This window comes from Physcomitrium patens, chromosome 1 (genome assembly GCF_059467195.1).
Source record: "Physcomitrium patens ecotype Gransden chromosome 1, ASM5946719v1, whole genome shotgun sequence".
Lineage (NCBI taxonomy): Eukaryota > Viridiplantae > Streptophyta > Bryopsida > Funariales > Funariaceae > Physcomitrium > Physcomitrium patens.
This window is the reverse complement of record NC_143410.1, coordinates 10,058,053-10,080,596: the sequence shown is the minus strand read 5'-3', so window position 1 is coordinate 10,080,596 and position 22,544 is coordinate 10,058,053. Positions and strand designations below refer to the sequence as shown.

General features: G+C 34.2%; 2 protein-coding genes and 1 long non-coding RNA gene across 3 annotated transcripts; 2 read left to right on the top strand and 1 right to left on the bottom strand.

The window, feature by feature from the left end:
• The first annotated feature begins 4,470 nt into the window (after positions 1–4,470).
• On the top strand, positions 4,471–4,961 carry LOC149989863 (uncharacterized). The gene is made up of 2 exons (XR_016502584.1): positions 4,471–4,602; positions 4,871–4,961. It is a non-coding gene; the product is annotated as an uncharacterized LOC149989863 (long non-coding RNA).
• A 695-nt stretch (positions 4,962–5,656) lies between these two features.
• On the bottom strand, positions 5,657–12,990 carry LOC112286071 (uncharacterized). The gene is made up of 13 exons (XM_024527622.3): positions 12,024–12,990; positions 10,432–10,606; positions 9,838–9,921; positions 9,243–9,484; positions 8,824–9,076; positions 8,408–8,487; positions 8,078–8,162; positions 7,753–7,884; positions 7,429–7,542; positions 7,214–7,261; positions 6,984–7,068; positions 6,755–6,808; positions 5,657–6,247 (listed from the first exon to the last, which is right to left on the bottom strand). Exons 1-13 carry the CDS (start codon positions 12,320–12,322, stop codon positions 6,144–6,146), a joined length of 1,755 nt encoding a protein of 584 aa, XP_024383390.1. The 5' UTR covers positions 12,323–12,990; the 3' UTR covers positions 5,657–6,143.
• A 1,913-nt stretch (positions 12,991–14,903) lies between these two features.
• On the top strand, positions 14,904–22,308 carry LOC141045731 (uncharacterized). The gene is made up of 3 exons (XM_073536086.2): positions 14,904–14,989; positions 21,094–21,265; positions 21,696–22,308. Exons 1-3 carry the CDS (start codon positions 14,904–14,906, stop codon positions 21,741–21,743), a joined length of 306 nt encoding a protein of 101 aa, XP_073392187.1. The 3' UTR covers positions 21,744–22,308.
• The last annotated feature ends 236 nt before the right edge of the window (positions 22,309–22,544 follow it).

The window sequence follows — 22,544 nt, the reverse complement described above, 5'->3', positions numbered from 1 at the left end:
CTTCTATTCTAACAATATACTTCTTCATATTTTATTACACAAAATATTTTAATGAATTTATTATTTTAAATTAATTTTAATTCAATTTTAGCATATTCAATATTTTTTATAAAAAAATACATCTTTAAATCAAATGCCAAAATTATAGATATTACTTATTTTAAAATATTATAAAATAATTTATTATATATTTTATTATTATGAGCTTGTAATTTGAGGTAAAGTAACTTCGAAAGACCATTGTTATATCTTCAAAAATTACCTAAAATTTAAAAATTCCTTCAATTTGATTTCAAAATTTTGTTAAATTATTTCCGCTTAAAAAACCATAAAATCATAGAAGTTGTACTTATTTGGATCTTCAAAATTTATCAATCTAAGTAATTTACATAACTAATAGCATGATTTTGGATCTTTTTTTTTGAAATTAATAGTCTTATTATCAAAATAATTATATAAATTTTAAAATATATATATATATACATAAATCAAAAAATAATGATTTAATTTCTTAAATTTAATAATAATTTATTATTGAAAAATATAGTCTTTATCAAATATATGAATATGATATAAAAAATATAAAAATAAAAAGATTATATTTAAATGTGTCCACAATTTTCTTATATGAAGTAAATTTTAATATACTTTATTTTTTGTTCAATATTTTTGAAAGAAAAAAATAATAATTTGAATAAGAAAGAAAATGACAGATATTTTATTGATATAATATAACCAAATTTTTTTACTTTTAAATTATAATTTATATCAATTCTCATTGAGGCATCTTTAAAATCTATCAGTGATTATTTATATAATCTACATATGTTTTATATACTGATTAACATTTGTGTCAACTTTCAATTTTGTTTCATATATTTTTTACTTCAATCCTTAAAGAGCCTTTGGCTAAAACTGGAAATATTTTTGTAGTTAATTTTTTTTTTAATCTAGCATTACAATTATCATTTAGAATAAAAATACTATCAACTAATCCATTCCAACCATCATGAAGAAAGAAAATGTCTTCAACATTCATTTCTCTACTATTTGACCTGGAACTAATAAAAACCAATTACATTCATCATGATTACCATATTCTTCACCAAGTGTGAATCTATTTAGTAAAAACATAGGTCTATTTAACATTCTCTCTAAAATAAAAGTAAAAATTCTACATACACTTTTCTTGGTTTATATAAAAAAAAAAAAAATCACATAAAATATATCCTAGAATCACTTTCAATAAAAAAAAAAATTAAAGTATTTTGTTCTTTCTTATTTGTAAATTTTTTTTATTCTTTTAATTTTTTAATTTTCTATTAATATAGAAGTTGGATCTAATTTCAACCAACTCATCCAAGAAAAGAAAAAAAACAATAATTTTTTCTTTAACTATTATTTCAAAACTTAAGATTTTTTATTTTATTTTTTTATTGTCTTTAGATTCTATTGGTTTTCTAAAAATTACAAATAAACACATCAAAATAGGCCTCAAAACACTTAAAGCCTCAATCAAATTGCCACCAAGAATCAATTTCCAAATATAGCATTGGAAAATTTTTAAAACTTAAATCTATATTCATCCAAATGAATAGCTAGTGCAAGTCTTAAAACAATTCAGCATGTTTGCTCAAGTGAAAGTACCTACACAAAGACATATTTTCAAATATTATTGCTAGATTTGAAAAAGCAATACATGATAAAAATTCAAATTCAATCCCAACTTGGGTTAAATCAGAAAATTTCCAACGCTTTGAAAAGAAAAGAAAAAAACACAACAAACACACATAGCAAGTGCACAATTGAAGAAGAAAGAAAGAAGGGGGGGGAAAAAAAAAAAAAAAAAAAAAAAAAAAATCCCTTTTAATCCTTCACCAAACACCAGGTCCAGCAAGCGGGAGGCCATGTCACACTCCACACACGTGAAGTCCCCGTCACCACCCAGCATGAGGCACACACACAAAAACAGACACAGCCATGCGCAAAGAGAGCCTCACATGGGCAAAGCTATCTTTCGGGGCCCATTCCCATGCTCATTCTCATTCTCGCCACACCGCAATGGAATGGAACGGCTACGCCATAATCAGAATCAGATGGATGAAGATGAAGCAACGTTAGTATGAGAAGCAGCAGCAGCAGAAGAAGAAGAAGAAGCGGAAGAGGAAGATGCCCAATCGGAAGAGAAAGGCAGTGAGAGAGGTTTGAGCGAAGGGAGGGCTCACGGTGGTTATGCGAGAGCGGTGGAGTGGGGCTTACTTTGCAAAGGACAAGAAGGACAAGGAAGAAAAAGGGGAGCGAAGGGGGGGAGGGGGAGTCTTTACTTACTGATGGAATCCTCCTCATCACCACCACCACCACCATCTTCACCATCATCATCCACACGCAATTGGGTGCTTCCCTTTCGGATCCCCTCCCTCCCCTGGCGGTCGGTCCTCCGTCCACCTACCCACAGATCCACATCGAGGCAACTTGCGCAGATCCGTCACCAGCTTGTTGTTGAGGATCAATCTACCGGCAGGTTTTCCCGATTCGGTAATGGGAGTTGGAAAAAGCTTGGGCAGTCTGAGGGACACAGTGCTGGGATGCGTAGGTGTCGCTCCCGGAAAAAAGCTCACATTAGACCGGTCGACACGGAGTTATTTGAAGTCGTGTGGAGCCAGGTTGAGCTACGATGAGTCAGATCAACAGGGTCGCGGTTTCAGCGATCAGAACCAGGTCACGGAGTTGCTTGGTCAGATGTGTTCCTGGCGCACTACATCAAGGCCCAACACTACAGACCAAACGGAGCAATCAAAGCGATTCCTGGGATCGATCGCACCGACCAACTCTGCATTCACAAGTTCAGCAACCATGCGATGTTCGATTTGAGGGTGAGCAGACAAAACTAAGGCAAGGGACTTCAACTGGAGCACACTGCAGCAACAAATCCTGGTGCACGAGCGGAGAAAATTCCACTTTCGCGTTGGCTCAGGTCTAAATCCACCGTGAAGAGACTCTGTCACCGCCTCCAGCGCAAGTTAAGTTCTCAACTAGGCACATCTGATGTGATGGGAACCGGGTGAGATCCACGCCACCCTCTTAGATTTTCATACAGTTCGCTGATTGCTTCGTTTCTGAGTTCAGTTGCATGGGTCCGATTGCATCGGAGTTCATCGGCTGGGGATGGATTCAAACGCCGATGCGAACCACAGTGAACAGATCCGCCGTGGTTTGCACAGTTCTTCGATGAGGCCAGACGATGGATCTGATCGTTCCGGTTTTTGTTGCCATTGCTTCGTGAATGGCTTTCTGTTTTGTTGTAGAGCTTCCCAAGTGCACCTTCACAAGACTTCTGTTTGCGTTACAACACAATTTGTGTGTGTCTACAATCTACCGGCGGAAACTTTTGTGCAGTTATGAAACTGTGTGTGTGTGTGTGTATATATATATATATACATATATTTTGGAGATGTGCGTGGGCTAGAGTTCATACATTTCAATCTCGAATATGTTCAAAGGAAAGTTGATGTTCCAGTTGATGTAAAAGTAAAATTTCGGTCATTGAGGGAGAGGGTTAGTTTATGGTTTCACTGTTTTTATGTTTTTCATATAAAATCCTTCTTTCCATTTTGTGTAGATTGTAAACATCATACAACAGTTAACTTCTATTAAGTCTCAAATACTTTCAAAACTTCAATTTGTAGAAGTGTTAACTAAGTCAAAATGTTATTTTGTATTGTGATTATTATAAGCAAAAGAATTTAGTATAAATAATTCTAAATTGATTACGAGATCTCATCGTCTTTGTCAGGCTAACATTCAACAAAAGACAAGTGAATATCATGTTTATATCTTAACGTGATTAATTAAACCAAAAAATATGGTACTGTTCTGACATGGTTTTGAACATATCAATAATATGAAAATGGTGTAATTGTGTCAATTTTTCTATTAACATTATAATTATTTATTTCTTAAGATATTATAATTACAACATGTATTAAAATCTTTGAAAAGATCATAAAGTTTAACATTTATAAGCAAAAGCATGTGTCATGTTGTTAAATATAAAAATAGTTTTTATAAACTTTATATTTTATCTTCTATAAACACCATTTAACATTTGATAAAAACTTTTTTATTTTACAATTTAAATTATTAATGATATTATGTTCCAATTTAAATTACTAATGATAAAAATTAAAAATTAAAAATTAAAAAAAGTTTAAAAATTTGACCAATAAGAAGATTTGTTTGTATCTATGTCTTTCTCTTCAATTTTTATCTCACATTAAACCATTACACAAGAGCTGTGCCTTTTCAAATCTCTTTATTATTTGTCTTTCATGTAAAACTCTCATCCCTCTCATCTTTATGATACAGATAGAACAATTTGTTTGGAAAAACATACTTAACACTATACTTGTAATCATGTTAAGTATGTTTTTTCAAATTGCAATACTATCTATATTAATATATTATAAATTTAAATTAACTTGTGTAGAATTACTCACAAGCTCTCTTCCAATTAAGTTTTACAACATTTTAGAATATGCATGTACACCTTTTTGGATGATCTTGTATTGATAAAAAAAAGAGTCTCCACACTTGCAAAAGAAGGTGAGAGATCACAACTTATTAATTATTAGATTTGTTGAAATTAAAAACCTTATTTAGTTATTTTATATTCAAGAAAAAGCACTTTCAAGGCCATAAAAGGCAAATATGAAATTCAATACATTGTTTTTAGAACATAACACCAAAAGTGTTGTCCTTCAAAATTTGCAAGCCCTTTACAAAAGTGATATTTACAAAATTTTAAAAAAATTATAAATTCTTTTCTAAATAACCACTAAAATCAAATTCTGATTTTGTATGTTTATCTTAGTTGTTAGGATCAGCATACAAATTAACATATTGGAATTTTTAATTAAAAAAACAATTTGGTCAGTTTTATAACCTCTTCTCACTTTATACCATTCTCAAAAATCAATACTTCTAAAACAAAGTTTTTCCACACCAAGTGTAGGACTTTTGTAAGATTTTTATACCATAACCTTTCAAAAAAGACTTCTAGATAAAGATTTAATTTGAAAAAAAAAAAAAAAAAAAAAAAAAAAAAAAAAAAAAAAACTTTTTGAGATTCTGAGATTTGTGTCACCTTTAGCAAATGATATTATGGCACTCAAGCTGCTGAACCAATTTCACTGCAGGTCAAAAGTGGGTTTTGTCAGACGGCAATTCTGATTGGAATAGATATCAAGTCATTGTGCTAGACTGCTGAGTGCAGGAAGCATAGTTTGGCAATTGACCTTACTCGATTAGCATCAGCTAAGTGCTCACAGTTGTTGCGATTTCTGCGGGTTGTGACTGGAATTGACCCATCTCCGAAGCCCTACTCGATTGTGCGGAATCTTCACTAACCATCTTGATAGAGCAGAATCAAAATTAAACTACAATGAAATATTGCAAGTTACAATATTACCACACAGATGCATTCCAAAGAATGCGTCACGAAGGGCTTGCCAAGTGAGAACCACTTGATAACAGGACATGAACACTGTAGCAACCTTCTCATGAAATTTAGGTAAATTCCACTGCAATTCGAGATTCACGAAAAGAAAAGAAAAGAAAAAACAAAAACAAAAACAAAAACAAGCAAACTAACTCAAAATTAAAATAAAATAAGCGTAAGCCACATAACGCTTCTAGGGATATATTTTTGGTTTCCTTCTGCCTCATACCTTACAAGACTGGAGATTATATTGCGTCTCAGTGCTGGCATTCAGATAACTTGCAACCGAAGTAGGTTTTTATCTCTAATCAGACACCTACTGTCATTTCACGAGAGCACTTGGATCACATCCTACAAATTAACTGGCACGATGTTGTTGTGAAAGGGAGCTGTAGTCTTCAAAACTCCATCCAAACCATTTGGAACTACTTATCAAACCAACCAGTGTCCAAGAATCTAAGCCCGCCAATACTGTATCCTCAACACTAATTCTAAGTATCAGATGACACAATTACGATATACTAATTCCAGTCCCAGTATTCTTCATTAAAAATATCTACCGTCTAAAAGACTAATGGCTGGAAACCCCCCTATGAAGTATCTGTCATCTACCATTCTCACCGGAAGAAAAGCCTTGTGGTTTCAACTATGAGCATGACGAGTGTGATTCAACACCTTGGCTACCTGACACATCCATATGTGTGTCACCGGACTCCTCCCCATTAGGTACTACACCAGTATTTGCGTGATCTGTAAAATAAAACTCGATCCAATGAGTAAAGAGAATGTATCAAAATTTGCAATAGAAACCGAAACTATGGCATAACTGATTGCCAAACAATAAAGCAGCACCCTGAAAACAGAAGAGACTAGAAGACTACCGCTACTGTCAAACACACTTAGAAGTACAGACTACTTGAAGTATCAGGACATTTCATAAACCCTTAACGATGATGTCAGTTCCGTTTGTTTTAAATGATAATAAAAATGAAAAACAAAACTTCGTTACTAAGTGAATCCTCAATATCAATCCCTTCAAAGACCAAGATTCAGCAATTGAGTGTGTTTCCAAAGTATTTGCAAAAGAACACTAACAAAGCAATTTAAAGAAATGAGAAACATACAGGCATGGCTGCACCAAATATAATGAATTATATCTATCAACGTATTCCCTACAAGTGCTCAGACTTTCATTTGCTTTCCAAGTAGAATCACACGAATTATCAACTGATAAACAAAAGGATACATAAAACGTACCAAAGATAGAGACAATAGACGGTCTCTTAGGTTGGGGTTTCTTCTTAAGCTCAGCTGCTCAGAAAACACAGCATGAAGTCAGTGATATATTTATTTATTTATTTATTTATTTTAACCGTTCAAGTACGATCGTCGCACATCCAAATAGGATATCAAGAGATCCGACACAATTAACGAGATCCAAGACTTCAATGCAGGACTACAGTACATTGAGGTTGAGTTATCATACGTATTGGCGAATTCAACATCCCCTTCAATACATCCGAGTTCTTGTATGTGTAGCCCACAAAATTAGCATCCTTTGAAGTCAGCATCTGATGGCATCCAAGAAAACAAGATTCCATTAGATAGATGTGTGCGATATACCCAATCAAATGTATCAACCACAACAAGATGCTTCATATACCAAAGTACAGAGAACCTCAGGTCAAGTTGATGGGGAAAACATGATGTGAATACCTTTCGCCAGGGCCCTGGTTTGGAAGAAGTATGAGGCTGAGAATTCACCTGTAATTAACAACAACGTATAAGAAAATGCCCATGTGGGATAATTATAATGAATGAGACAGCATTCACATAGATTAAAAATTGAGCATATGCCATCGATAACGAAGAGTAGCCAGGAGTGCTTAAGAAGACCTTGAAAGCTCGAGTGCGATGAGAACCAGAAGTACCTCATCAAACTTCTCGAAATTTTGGGTGTCCAGCTCTCCATTCACCTCTGGTTTGTACGCAGCCTCCATTTCATAGAGCTTGTCCCATTGAACCCCCTTGAACCACGGGTGTGCCTAAACGAAAAGGGGAAAATGATGAGCAAAAATACAAACATCAATGCCACATTTGGATATTCACACCATTAAAGAATCAATGGGACCTCAATCAAATTTTCAACAAGATCGTTCAGCGTGAGGTCTCTAATTAGACTTCTGCTATCAATTTCACATCACTGAAAATCTACGAAAAACTACAAGTTCGAGTCAAAATATGTGGATATTCACCTTTATATCATCTCCACCTCTACTTCCTAAGCGATGGTCTACATCACAGAGCAATCTGCGGATCAGATCCTTAGCCTCGGGAGTCAACTTAGCTTCATCTGGAAACTTGAGGTGTGTTCTCCAATGCACTATCTGCGACACACCAAGAAATCAATCCATTTATACCAACTACTTAGACGAGGTAACTAGAAAATTGGACCACCTTTCGGAATAGTATTGAAATACACTCTTTTCTCCCCAAAGCTTTAATCATAATTTACTGATAGCCTCACGTGAAATATTTAAAAGTAAAATTTAAGGTGTATCAAAACAAAGCATCGCACACCTTTCTGCAAGTATGCATAGGGTCATCCGAGTAGAAGGGTGGATAACCAACTAGCATCTCAAACATGATAGCTCCAAGTGACCACCTGCAGAAATATGTCATTATCACAACGTCACGAAAAAACTCCTTTCTTCAATACTCTTTTTTGTGAATCATGATCAACTATACAGCTACAATCCAACGTCCACGATCTCTCGAGGAAACCATTCAAGTTCCTGTTCACAAGAAAATTTTCGTTAACAATACAGCAAAACATGTGAGGTATGCGATGTAATAATGATAATCATAGCCTCCGTTTCCGGCTGATAATCAGCGAAGGCGAGAACCCACCAGTCACACTCCATGCCATAGCCTTTTTTCAACAATACTTCAGGCGCAATGTAGTCCGGAGTACCAACTGTGGAGTATGCCTGCAGTTGTTCGTGAGCACACTAATTCAGTGTACGTGCGATTCACTAATGATAGCAGTCTACAACCACACGTTTTTTGAACGTGGTAGTTTGAATATATCTGAACATCATAAAGCACAATTCCAAATTCACTGCATGACCCAAGAATTACAACTCAACATTATCCTGAATGTAAGGCAGCCTCAGCCCAAACTGTAGCTGCACAAATCGACAAATCTTCCTTGAATGTATTATCAAAATGACCAACTCAATTTACAGCGATAAGACAACTAGAGGCCGTCTTTAAAAAAAAACAATATTTATCCAGCAAACGCTATAGGAAGGGAAGCATTGTACCAAATTACGCCGATTCTGTTGCCAATGTTGCAATTGCTCCTGCTGACTACGATGAGGGTTCCCACGCGTAGATGGTTGTAAGCGACCACCTTCTATGTTCATAGGCATAGGCTCCCGATATTCCTCGTCAGTACAAGGCTCATGTTCATGCAACGTTGTTAACGCACTACAATCTAAGGGTTTGCATAAACCAAAATCCGACAATTTCATATGTCCATTTTTGTCTAGTAACAAATTGTCGGGTTTTATATCCCTGCCACACCAAATGTAAAAGTATGACCACACCGTAAGATATCTTCAGAAAAAGGATTCAGAGAAGGACAGAGGAGGTGGACAGGATTTGAACTGACATCAACAAAATATAGAAGCTTTACAGACAATATACGTTGGAAAACTACTTGATCTGGAAGAGGACTGACCGATGGATGTAGTTGTGCCTATGGATAGACTGAATAGCCAAAACGGATTGAGCGACATAGAAACGAGCCTCGTCTTCTGTTAGGGTATCCTTACGCATCAGCAAAGTCATCATGTCTCCTCCAGGTAGGTACTCCATGATCAGGTATAAATATTCCGAGTCCTGAAAACTGTAGAGTAACTTTACGATGCAGTGACTGTCTACCTCTGCTAACAAGTTTCTTTCAGCCCTCACATGTTCAACCTGCATTGATATTGAACAGAAATCAACAACAAAGGTATAGATACACTAAGGTATTCCTTGCAGAAATGGAAAGTTACTAATCGAAACAACGAGAGAGGACGTCAACATAAAGTGTATCTGGTCCCTCGCGCCCGTACGGGCGGCTCTTTACAAATTTGCATAAAAGGCGAACAAGCAGCCCTCCCTACACAGTTCTAGGCAAGCTTATTTGCAACTTGACAAGCTATAGCTTCACTTTAAGCTGTCACAAGCGTACAATCCATCCCTGGTCGTATGATATTCTGAACGCTAGATAGACGATTTTGTCAATAAGTGGTTCTGTAATGTGGGGACAAGACTAGTCTAAGGTATACCTGCCCTCTTAACAGCATCTCTGATTTCTTCAATTTCTTCATGGCATAAACTTCTCCTGTTGCTTTCGCCCTGCAGAGCCTTACCTGCGACCCCAAGCTATACCGTCAATAAAGATCTCTTTACATACAACAACAAGCAGCCGTAGCATTCAGTATTACCAGAACAAGCAAGTGTATCAAACAAGTATATTTGGTGAGTACCAAATGAGCAAACCTGAACTGCTGACAACATCCAAAAGAAGGCAGATAACGCTTCATAACACAACCTTTCAAGAAGTAAAGGAAATGAGTGCATGAGATAAAAAGCTAGAGGGGGAAAATTTGTGAGAACGAACGGATGGATCATTTGAGAACATCTACAGTAGTAGATAACCAGAATGAGTGGATAAGCACATATGGCCTCAGGCCTATGACAGGCACTAGTTAGACTGTACGAGATAAAGGCTCGATTGGCCGGAATTGATATTTCCGAACCATCCATACCAGCTGAAATCGTTGGAAGTTATAAGTGTCATAACTCATCCAAAAACAATAATAAAACGTAAAAGAAAAGCAGAAGAAAAAAAAGTAGTTATGCTCTTGAAAAAACTGCACCTCTCCAAAGGCGCCACGTCCAATGATTGTTAACAGCTCAAAATCCTCCACCCCCATTTTATGACGTTGTAACCGCATAAACTCTGTCTCTTTACGCTCAAGATCCTTTAGCAAGTTATGTTGGTCCTCTGGGGACACATCCGCATCTTGTAATCTTCGCTCCAGGGTCCAGCGCCTGTCAGTAAAAGAAGAACGATGACTCAATGCTGCTGTTCTCCACTCTTACCTTTCGGATCCTATCTCTGGCACCATTGATGTGGCCCTCTCAAGCCAATTCTACCCCGAAAGAGGTCTAGAACCAAGTGCAGCTGTGCACGACATGACCGTAACTCCTTAGCATAACATTGCAATCAATGCCTTCAATTCATCTAAATGGTTGCATAACACATTTCGGCAGCATCGCATTTATGTCGAGTTGAAGGCAAGTGAAGGATGCCAGATAAATTGAGAAGCTGTACAATCCTAAAGGTGAACGAATTCTTCGTCGGCAGGATAAAAACTGAAGTTGACTAGCTCGATCAGAAATTCGGACGGAATATGATGACCACGGTCAGATCCGATCAGAAACTTGTAGGGTTTTCCATTGGAATGCGTAATGAGCTCTACTGCGCAGGGTGGGGAACCCGCCAACCTACGAACCAACTGGCTTACCACTGATACCAAATTCCGCCACGAAAATTCCCTCAATCTGCAACAATCGAGACGATCCACAGCAAACGAACAAACAGCAAGCTGCTCAAATTTTGAAGATGTCCAAATCGCTGTCTCTAAGCAGTATCGGGGTTTTCAAACATGTAGATACCGGTGAACTCATCGTTTCCTCTTCACGCTGTCCAAAGCCTACCAGCGGTAGGAGAAGGAGAGCATCAAATAGTAAACGAATCAAAAATCAAAAGTTGACAAACATATGACGCCATGAATAAAGACTAACGTCGTGAGGATTCGACGGAGACTACGAGATCTGATTTTCAAACTGCAATTGAAAGTGACGTCGCGGAAGGCTTCAAATTTTAGAATACAGGGTTAAATCTAGCCACCTGGAATGAACTCAACTTCCAACTACCATTTGATGACTGAGAGCACAGAAACTAACAAGAACACTTCCAATCGTTTTCAATCGTCACAAACTGAGTTCCATACGCTACGCGAGTTCCGCTCGGAGTTCACACCCAAATTGCAGTGTAAACAATTACATACTAAAAGGCTTTACCGGGCACTATGAATTAGGTCACAAAGACCCGTGACCACCAAGAAGATAGGTTGCACTAAGGCATATCCTGCAACTGCCAAATACTCGACGAAAAATTTGATGCATACGATTTAAACCACCGGGACAGACCAATCATGAGCACCGCCTAACCTCATGAGTCCTCACACACAAGGAAGCATAGAGAGAGACCAGGTACTTCACTAAATTCTTGTAATTCAATGAATGGCGATGTAGGGAGGAGATATAGAAATTCAAGCGAATAGTAGCACAAAGAGAGAATCAATCACAATGATAGCCAAAGACACCTTTAGCTGACACTGCAAATAAATACTGAATCGAAGTCATGATAGCAAAACAGAGTGAGGGATGAGTCGTCCACTACCTCTCTCTCCGCTCTTGCAAGCTCTTCATGTGCGCCTTGTAATGGTTCTCAATGTACTGTTTCGCTGCCGCAACTTTCTGGCGTGTGATGCTTGAGGCGAGATTGTCGTCGAGCTGCAAACCATCCGTATTTCCACCTTCCTTCCCCTCATCCGATCCCACGTCCAAACCTCCCATCCTGTCCTGCGCCGTAGACAAAACTGTCTTAAACGCCTCCGCTTGGTTCACAATTAAACCCCCTGCTCCTCCACCTCCTTTTAACCCCTGTTCTCCTTTCCAACCCCCGTCCTTCGCCGCCATCTGCCTCGTGCCTTTCCCTTGATCAACTATCCCGGAAACCACAACCTCAAACACGACCTCATCTCACCTCACCTCTCATCACATCACCACATATCACCTCACCTCACATCACATCACAACATCTCACCTCTTCTCATCATTCTCTTCAACCACCTCCCTAATCACACAATCTCACAATCTAGCAATCCCATAATTTGTCACAAAAGTCACTCCATCTCCTCTCCGTCCGAATCGCAACACCAGGAGCGCCAAGGCGAGGCGCTAGAACCGTCCCCTTTTCACAGAAAAAACGAGAGGGCAGTTAGTTCTAGTATTGGTCAACTAAGGCAGCGAAACCAAGCACGGCCACAGCTGGATGAGACGGAGCACGAAGCACTGAGCTGGACAGCACAAGGCGCCAAGGACGGCACTCTCATGTCCGCTAAAGATAGTCTCTCCTCCTTCAGCTTCTCCTCTCTCTCGGTGTCCCTTGCCTCGGAGCTCTCGCTTCCCCCGGCTATGGCGCTTGGGGCTTCCCCTGTGCCGCAACGACCAGGACGACGACGGCCCCACTGAAACCGACGATCGCCGCCCCTGCTACCGTCCAAATTCCAACGACCGACCTCGTCATCGTCCTCGTTCGTCATTCTACACCGTGGAAGTGGACGCCTATTTAGGACGAAACCCTCCTCTACAATATTCACTTATTGATAGCACGCAAGCAGGTACTATCTGATAATCCCATGTGGCCGCCCTATTTCATTGTGGGTGGGGATCATGGTTTGGACTCACTCATCTCCCAAATTACCCTCCTATTTAGTTCGTGGGACCCGCATCCATCCCGCATCCATCCATGCATTCATCTATATATCAATCCTAGTAATCCTAGCTCCAAGCTAATGTACATGAGGGTCCTGTATTTAGGAATGGTACCACCCCACAGTAGAAAATAAGCTACACGGACCACTTTAGGGCGACCATATTTCTACAAGGCAGGTGGATAAGATACTCTCTCATTGCATTCTCTTTGGTTTATTCCACTCTGCTGTCCCCCTCCCCAGTTTGTTTGTAAATCTTGTGAGCCACCACTGGCTGTTTGTTAATGAGCTTTGTCAGGTGGGGGGTGTTCACGAAGGAGCGCTTCTTCGTTTCAGATTCTGATTTGGATGATGAATTTCTCTCCGTTTCTTAGTTTTAACCCCAAGTAAAGTATTGTGGACTATGTTTGTGTCATGAATGTGATGCAAATGAGTAAAAGACATTAGGGTACAGTTTCCAATTTTGTGTAGGAAGGATAGTTTGGCAAAATGGTTTCAGTTTTCTTGCGGTTGAGTGAAATAGTGGATGATCTCTTTTGATCTGGCGAAGAGAACATCTCCATTAAAACCCAAACATGGTGGCCCTCAACTTCCCATTGTTAACTTATTCACTTTTATTTTTTATTTTTTTCTATTGTAATTAATGGAAGGGCTTTATCTTCTTCTGTTTTATTTTATTCTTTTTACTTTATTATCTTCAGGTGTGTGTGTGTAGAAAATAAGACTCTTGTGAAAACCTGCGAAAATCTAAGGGCTTCTCACATACCATTATTTCAGATGAGAAAATTAATTAATCAGCTCGTCTTCAGCCTAGTCACTTCAAAATGACAGTGAAAATAAATAAATAAATAAATAAATGGTGTCCAAGTGATGTTTGGTAGAGATTATACTGAAGAAACCCTGATTTAATTGTATTTTTTTATTACTTACTGGTTACTACAAAGATTTTGTGAAGAATTGTGTTCTGAGCTGCCAATCATTTGCCAGCGACGATAACCAATGTATAGTTTTTAAAATAACGTTAATTTATGATCTCAGAGATTGAGCTGATGCTCTCTGCAGCCATCAAATTGCCCACCCACAAAAAGCAAACATAAAAGTATAAAGTAGAAAGCGTGCATACAAGTGTGTGTGTGTGTGTGGGTAATCCAGAGAACTTACAGATTACAGGTTTGGTGAATTAAAGAGTCATATTAAAAGTAGGCAGAATCACTCACTTGGGATTGAAGTTCATATTCTCTTCAATGAATTTAGTTCTGGCTTTGACAAGGTCCTCATCAATCCCATGGACCAAGAGGACCATTTAAACTCAACCACAAAATTCCAATCCCCTTTGAGCTCCCTTTCCCCCTTTCTTAACCATGGAGAGAGAAAAAGAAAAAAGCAAGAAAAAAAAAAAAAACGAAAATTCCAAGTGCCATTCACTAACTCACTTCACTCAAACATTTTTTTCAAGAAACAAAGCCTCTCATTATTTTAAAATTAAAAACCTGGGTTGCAAAATAGCAATATTTGTGGTAATAATAGTAATAAATCTCGTACCCACAAACCAGCACGGGGGAACCCTAAAAACATAAGTTTTTTCAAGCTGTTTTTTTGTTGTTTAGGGTTGTTTAGGGCTGTTTAGGGCTTCCCATTATGGATTCATCCATGGATGAGAGCAAATACACCACACAGTGTCAGCCAAAGACCAAGCATGGCCACAGCCCTGGCCCTGTTGCCAGCCACACACACCTTTATCAATTTGCATTACTTCCATATTACTGGCCATCCCACAACACCCCATGCCCTTGCACCCACTCACCCAGCCAGTGAACAATGTTGAGATCATCCACATATTCAGATTGCGGGCAACTTTGTGCGGTCAGAGGTTTCAAAAGTATTATTTTTAGGGTTTAAGTATGAAGGTTTTGGGAACTAGGATTTGGGATTAGAGAGGGCTGGGGATTATGATCAGAGATTTTGGGGTTTAGGTTTGGGAGTTAAAAGTTTAGGGGAGCAAGCAATTTCAGGGACAGTGGGCACAACTATTTGTATGTGAAGAATTCTCCAGTGAAGAGTTTTGATTCCTTATCAAACTCCTTCCTTTTATTATGTTTTTGTGGAGTACCGAAACTGTTTTTGCAGTCATATATCTCTGCAATTAGAGGAAAGACCAACCCTAAACACCTCTCACATGAGGTTGTCACAATGTAAGTTATGTGCTGACACAATATCAATTAACCAATTAATAGGATCACCCACATGATTCTCTGTTACTGCTTTGAAAGTAGGCTTCTGAAACTGGGTTTTCAATGGTTGTGTTTGAAGCCCCTTTTGGAATGGCTTCCATGGAATCTGCTTCACAGAACATGCTCTTTGCTCATGCCAATTACTATACAAGAATGTCTACACTTTATCTTTTTCTTTTTTTTTGTTCTTTTCTTTTTGTTATTTTTTTTTACATAGGATTTTTGTAATTTATTGTCTGAATTAATAGTTTAACATTCACTAAGTACCTCTATTTTAAGACAATGTGACAGACATTTTTAGATTCAGTTTTTATATTTGTTATAGCTTCACATTTATTTATTACTTTTTCATTGGTAGAGTATATTTTCCTAAAATTTGTACGATATTATTACTTGTGATATCAAAAAAATTACAGAATCTATCAATGATGGTTATTATAGTAAAAAAATATATATGTATATATACACACACACAAACACAAAGGCTTTCATGTTTTCTTAACTTTCAACTTCATGAAGCCAACAAATTTGTCAAGGCAAAATAATTTAGCCATCCCTAAAATACTATCATAAGCAAAACCATTTTTGAAGATTTTTATAGCCACTCAACTTGGTAATTTGTTCTTGAATTTCTATGTATCATTCTTATTATATTATGTTTATTCCAAAAACAGTATATAAAGTGATGTATCTGTCATTTATATTAAGCCAACAATAACTTATCAACACAAAATTTACTTTTTAATCAAGACAATATTTAATTAAACTTGCAGTATCATGATATTTGGTTGTATGATTTCTATTGTGACTAGGATTTTTCTTTTTTCTTTTTCTTTTTTTCTTTTTTTTTTCATCAGCTTGTATACTTTTGTTTTATTTTCTTTAATAGAACATTGCATGCCTAATATAAATATATGTAATGACGATTTTTTCCGGTAATTTGAGCCTTCTAACTTGGTCATAAGTATGTATTTGTATATAGATTTAAAAATGTTTCTTTAATTATATTGCAACAATTTACATGTTGTAAACTCTAAATTACATATTTTGAATAAATTTCAAGTTTAATATCAAGATTTTTCAGCATTAAAATTAAATTTCATGAGTTATTTAACAAAAAAATAAAAAGATTTGATGGCATTTGATAAATAAATTAACAGCAGATTTTAAAAAATTGGAAAATTAATCACTAGACATGCAAAAATATTCTGATTGATGCGGAATTTAATTCTAAAAGTTACAGAATGCATTCTAATACCAATATGTTATATTACCACAAATCTTGAATTTTAATGGAGAATGTAAAAAATGGCATCATTTGTTTATACTAAGATCAAAAGAAAAAGGAAAATGTATCAAAATTTTCAAGAATTGGATCTTCTATCTCAAAATTGAAAACAATTAGGACGTTCTAGGTTAAATAAGTAAGGTTAAAATGTGCCAAGAATACAGTGGCAAAGAATAAATGAAGCAAAAAAAACAAACAAAACAAAAATCAAACAAGCAAACAAACAAAAACAATAAAATATACTAGAATCTACATTAAACAAAATATTACGAATAATATAAAAATTTAAATTATTCTAAAATTTGTGGTAGTTATTTTATTTTATTTTATTTCAGCTTTCCTCTTTGTTTATACTTAGAAAACGAAGTTTAACAGAATTGTCCATAGAAAAATCAAAGAGCTATAGAATATTCTAGAAGTTTAAATGATTTTCTACATAAATTTTTGAAAGAATATAGAATGATTCAAATGACTATGGAAGACAATGGAATTCAAAAGTTTGTCTTAGATCTTAAAGGTTGGAAAGACCTAAACAAATTGAACAGATATATCTAAGAGATCTTTGAAGGTTCTAAAGTACTCAAAAAATATACCATAGTTGCATATGTATGCAATTTTTTGTGTATCTAAGATGAAATTAATTTAAATCAAATACACTTGGTTTATATAACTTTAGCATAAAGTTCTAATTATACATTAATATAGGTTAATAATTTATTTTTATTTTTATTTTAAGTACCTTTACAAATAAAACTTATGTTTATGATAACAAAAGAAGTATTATCCTCTAAGCTACTTGTTATTAAAAAAATAAAATAAAATAAAATAAAATCCTTTAACTTGACATGACAATTTTTATTTTTATTTTTATTTTCTAAAAACAATTGTAGATAAAATATGGGTTTTAAAGTTAGGAGCATGGGTTCAAATTTTCATATGATATTCATCTAGTTTATTTTTGTATATTCCAATTTTATTATGTCTATTACATAAAACATGTATAAAAGAAGACAAGAAAATAAAGATTAAAAGTAGAAGAATTTATATCTTCATAAGATTATATTAGTTCTAAAAATACAATAAAGTTATTAAAGAAATGTTCTCAAATACAATAATTCTCAGTAATTAATTTATTTGAATAATTTAGATCTAACATATTATTTCAGTTAGTCTATAAATTTTTAAAGATATAATATAATACATTAATATATACCTTGAAAAAAAATTGAACTATTGCTAATAGATTAAAAAAAATTATCGTACATACTTTAATATGTAATAGTACTTTTACATATTAAAATTCCAAAAAGCCACAAAATTTATATTTTTCAGAATCTTGGTGATGTTTCAAAAAATATGTTAATTTTCTAAAGTCTTCAAGAGGCTTTGATATTGTACCTTGGATTTTTATTTTATGTGTAAATTAAAAATATTTTTATCAAACAAAACTGAGTGAAAATTTGTATATTTTAGACTCTTTTTAAGAAATTTTATAATTTTCTACTAAATATTTTAGAATTGTATGATTCTATTTGCAGCAATGTATTGGTATAATATATAAATTGAATGCAAAGTTTTCATTTTGTACTTTTGAGAATATTCCAACATAAATATAATAAAATTGCTTGAAGAATATTGAAGATTGATTTTAGTGAACCTTGAAACTATAAATACATCATTAGGAATATCATAGAAGTATTAAAGGAGTGGATTTGATGTTAACTTGGAGTATTTGTTAGGAGTGACATGACCAATTTAGAGATGCTACAGAAGAGATAAGGCTAAAAAGCTATTGACTTGAAAAATAATATTGTTTTAAATAATTTTTGATCTAGAGAAAATCTACTTGTTGTATTCAAAAAATTACTTTGAATCTAAGGAAATTGCAATTAAAAGTGATTGAAATAGAGCTATCAATTTTTATGTGTGTACAATACAAGTTTTAGTAAAATTTAGAAAACCTGAAATTATTATTTTTAATTTAAATTAATTAATATTTAATATCTAGTAATTTTATTTTAGGAAGAGTCTAAGGATTTTTAAGATTTTTAAACTTAAATTTAGTTAATTGTAATTCTACTAAAACAAAATAAAATTTCAAGGAATAGATTACATTGTATTAATGTCATTTTTTTTCAAATATAATAAGTTTTATTAAATTTATTCTTTTTTTAGTATATAACACTTTTATTGGTATAACTACCAATAGTTATTATTATTATAATTATTATTTCATAATTCATTAATATTATTTTAGTTGTCTACATACCAAACAACTATGGCATAGACAACTCTAGCTCATAGTTATTTGATATTGTACATTGTGTGAAAATAGAATTGTAAATTACCAGAAAATAACATTTTAATTTAATGATTTAATTTATATTTATTTATTTCTCCTTTAGACTATAACATAACTTTGGATTAAATTAGATAGAAAACTTACAATATTCATAATAATATTTATGTATTTTTAAAATAAATCAATAATCATAATTGTATTTAAGTACTACTTGACCTATCTATTATAATTATATTCTTATTCTAGTTTTATAATGATGTTATTATTAAAACTTAAGCATATGTAATGGAATAATAATTTAATTTAATTAATTTAAAACAAAGATATTTATATAATTACATCTTACACATGTTTAGTTTAAATATAAAAATCTGTAAAATAATTAATTTATACTTATTCCTTTATACATATTTACTTAAATATATATTTTATTCTAAAAATATATTACTCCATATATATATATATATATATGTTCTTTATACATGTGAAATTATACTTAAAAAGTTTTTATTTTTTATTTATTTTTTGTTAATTTTATAAGTATTTGATATCAATAATTGTAGCATAATTCGAGATATTTTATATAATAAATTTTTTTTATTTTTATTGCAACACCCTCACTAAATTACTATTTTAGGTTTTTTTATTCACAATCAAATTAAATGTAATAAATAATATTTGAATATATTATCATGATTGATAAAGTGATACAATTTTATTTATTATTATTTTTATTTGAATTTAAGAGTTTATTAAAAATATATAACCTTGGGATTGAATAAACTAAATATAATTAAAGTTTTAAACATATGGAATATTAGTTTTGAAAAAAAGGACTAAAAGTTTTAAAGTAAATAATAAAATTGGTATATTATAACTTTATATCAAATGATTCAATAATTATATAGTGTGATTTTTTAAAAAAATATTATCATTATTATTGTATTTTTTATTTAAACATTTGATATATATATATATATATATATTTAAATTGTTTTGTGATTCTAATTTGAATATTTTTTAAAAATTATATTTATTAGAACAAATAAATTATTTTCTTGCAAAATACATTTTGACATTTACTAGTTTTATTTAAATTTTAATAATAAGAAAAATTGTATACCTAAGGGACAAGATGAGATACCTTAATTTTTAGATGTTTGATTGGTTCAAATCGAAAAGCCTCCTCAAGTTGGCTTCATACTTAGATAAATAAGTTTAATGGCTTTGAGAAGAAAAAAAATAAAGTAAAATACAAGATTTTTTTTGTTGTATTGAATGAATTCTATTGTCTTTTAGAATTTCTATTGGATCCATCTAAAAGACGTGATTTTTAGGAAAAAAATAAAAAAAAATAAATTAAATCAAGAATGTATATTAGAAAATGCTTAAAATAATCATATGATTTATTCAATTTTTTTGTGAAAATAAAGTGTTTTAATTTTTATTTTATTTCTATATATGTTTATTATATATATATATATATATATATATATACATATGATTATGTTAATATGTATTTTTAATTTAGATTTTAGGTTTATTTCAATATATAGAAATTCTAATTTAAAATATCTAAGTTTTTTTTTTCTAGATTATTGATTTTAATGTATAATTTTAAACTTGGAAATTCTAATATTATCTTATTTTATTATTTTTCTAGTTTTTTAAAATTTAAAATCATGTATTATATTTGTATGTTTGTATAATAATAATTATAAGGATAAATTTTACTTATTATATTATAATATGACTCTTGTGTACAAAAACTAATTGATTGATTTCTCCATGGTTTAATAAGCTAGAAATAATTATTCTAATGCCAGATATTATCATGATTATAAAATCGAAATGCAGACATTTCAAAGTGCAAGTCACTTGGAATAATCATATTTTTATTATCATGAATCCATTATACAAAACATACAAACTTTATATTTTCTGTTGTTATCTAAGGTTTCAACAAGTAGAATTTAAGTCGCCTCGAAGGTTTACTTAAAAACAAAGACATTTTTATTGATGGAGCAGCTAGTTTGATTTTCCACGTGTACAAGGAAGTCACGGCTTTAGGATCGATCACGGTTTCACCCACCAGACCCATCGCCGGTCCACTTTCCAATACCGTGAAAACGACCTATACCCGCGCCGCCGAGAGAGTCGGCCGATGTCTCTCGACGCTCGCGTGTTGATGCAGAATTTTGCAACGAGGGAGGTGGAGTTTTGGTTGCCAGGATTGAGCGTGGGCAGGTATACGTGGAAGAGAAATATCGGTATCAAGGAAATTCCGGTATCGGGGGAGCTGTGTCCGAGGCGATGAATCACTTGGTAATTTTGTGCGGGCATCGCTATTGTCAAAATTATGCATCGTGATAGTTTGTGGTGTTTGAAATTTCATCACACTCGGTTTTGATTACATGAGCGGTCTGTGTGTAGACCTTGAATCGGGTCTGTGAGGAAGATGCCCCTTCTCGAATAAGTAGGAGTGACTTGGAGTGATATGGATACTTGCTGTGGATGCTCATTGATTTGATATTTTGTGGTCTTGACTCCATCGTGATCATCAGAACACTGCTTGTGAGTTTGGAGTTGTGGGTTGAGTTGGTTTGTGATGCGTAAGAATATTTTCGTTGAGCTGACGATTTTCGTAGTAAACTACAATCCAGCGTGTCTTGAACCTAGAGATATCTTTCATAATCGATGGTATGTACTCACTTGTGCTTTTGCTGTATGTTATTCTGTGAGGCATTCTGCAAAGAAATCGGATGCAGGAGCAAAAGCTGAACTGAAGCTAGGTCCGGAGTAGGAGGTGGAAAGGGCCAAGATGGATCTGCCAGAGGCACTGGCGGTCACCATTCCTGTGCTCAGATTGTGCCAATTTCATAAGCCGCTGTAGATTGGCGATGTTATATTTTTCGCTGGACAATTGGTGCGATATCAAGTCTCCTATCACATCACAATACTAGTTGGACAAAAGTGGTATGTGGTCTTTGCCGGAATGTTCACTCCAAGGCAAGGCTGTTAGGTTCACTGATAATGTCGTAAATTGCGACAGTTCTTTTGTGCAAGGATGTCGGAAGTACGAGCATAACTTTCAGGATTAGAATGAATAAGATCTCTCTACATTCCATCTCGTGGGGTTCTTGAATTGCGTAGCCAAGAGAATGATTGATATCTTTTGATTAATACTGTTGTCAAGGTCCTCTTTCAGACGAGGATGTTATTAAAGATGTGTGTGAAGGTGAAAGTCTTGTAGAAACAGGTGATTTCTGTGTCGCCTCTGCACGAAGCATGATTCTCCTACTTGACAAGGAACATTGTTGTTTGGTTCAGTACTATAGGTTTGGGAAATTTATCATTCTTTTTTACCACATCACTTGTGCAGTATCAGAAGAGGTTTTACCAGTTTGGAGTTCTCGCAATTTGTTTGTCCGTGTTTGTGCATCACTCAAAATCTTGGAATGTCACATCGCATCTGTGACAATTTGTGTGGAAAAGGATCCACTTCAGGCAAGGGTAGGAGAGGTTGAGATAACTGCAGACAAGGAATTCTCGATGCCTTGCCAGCAGGCACAGAACAACAGTGTAGCATATGCTTGTGTACATC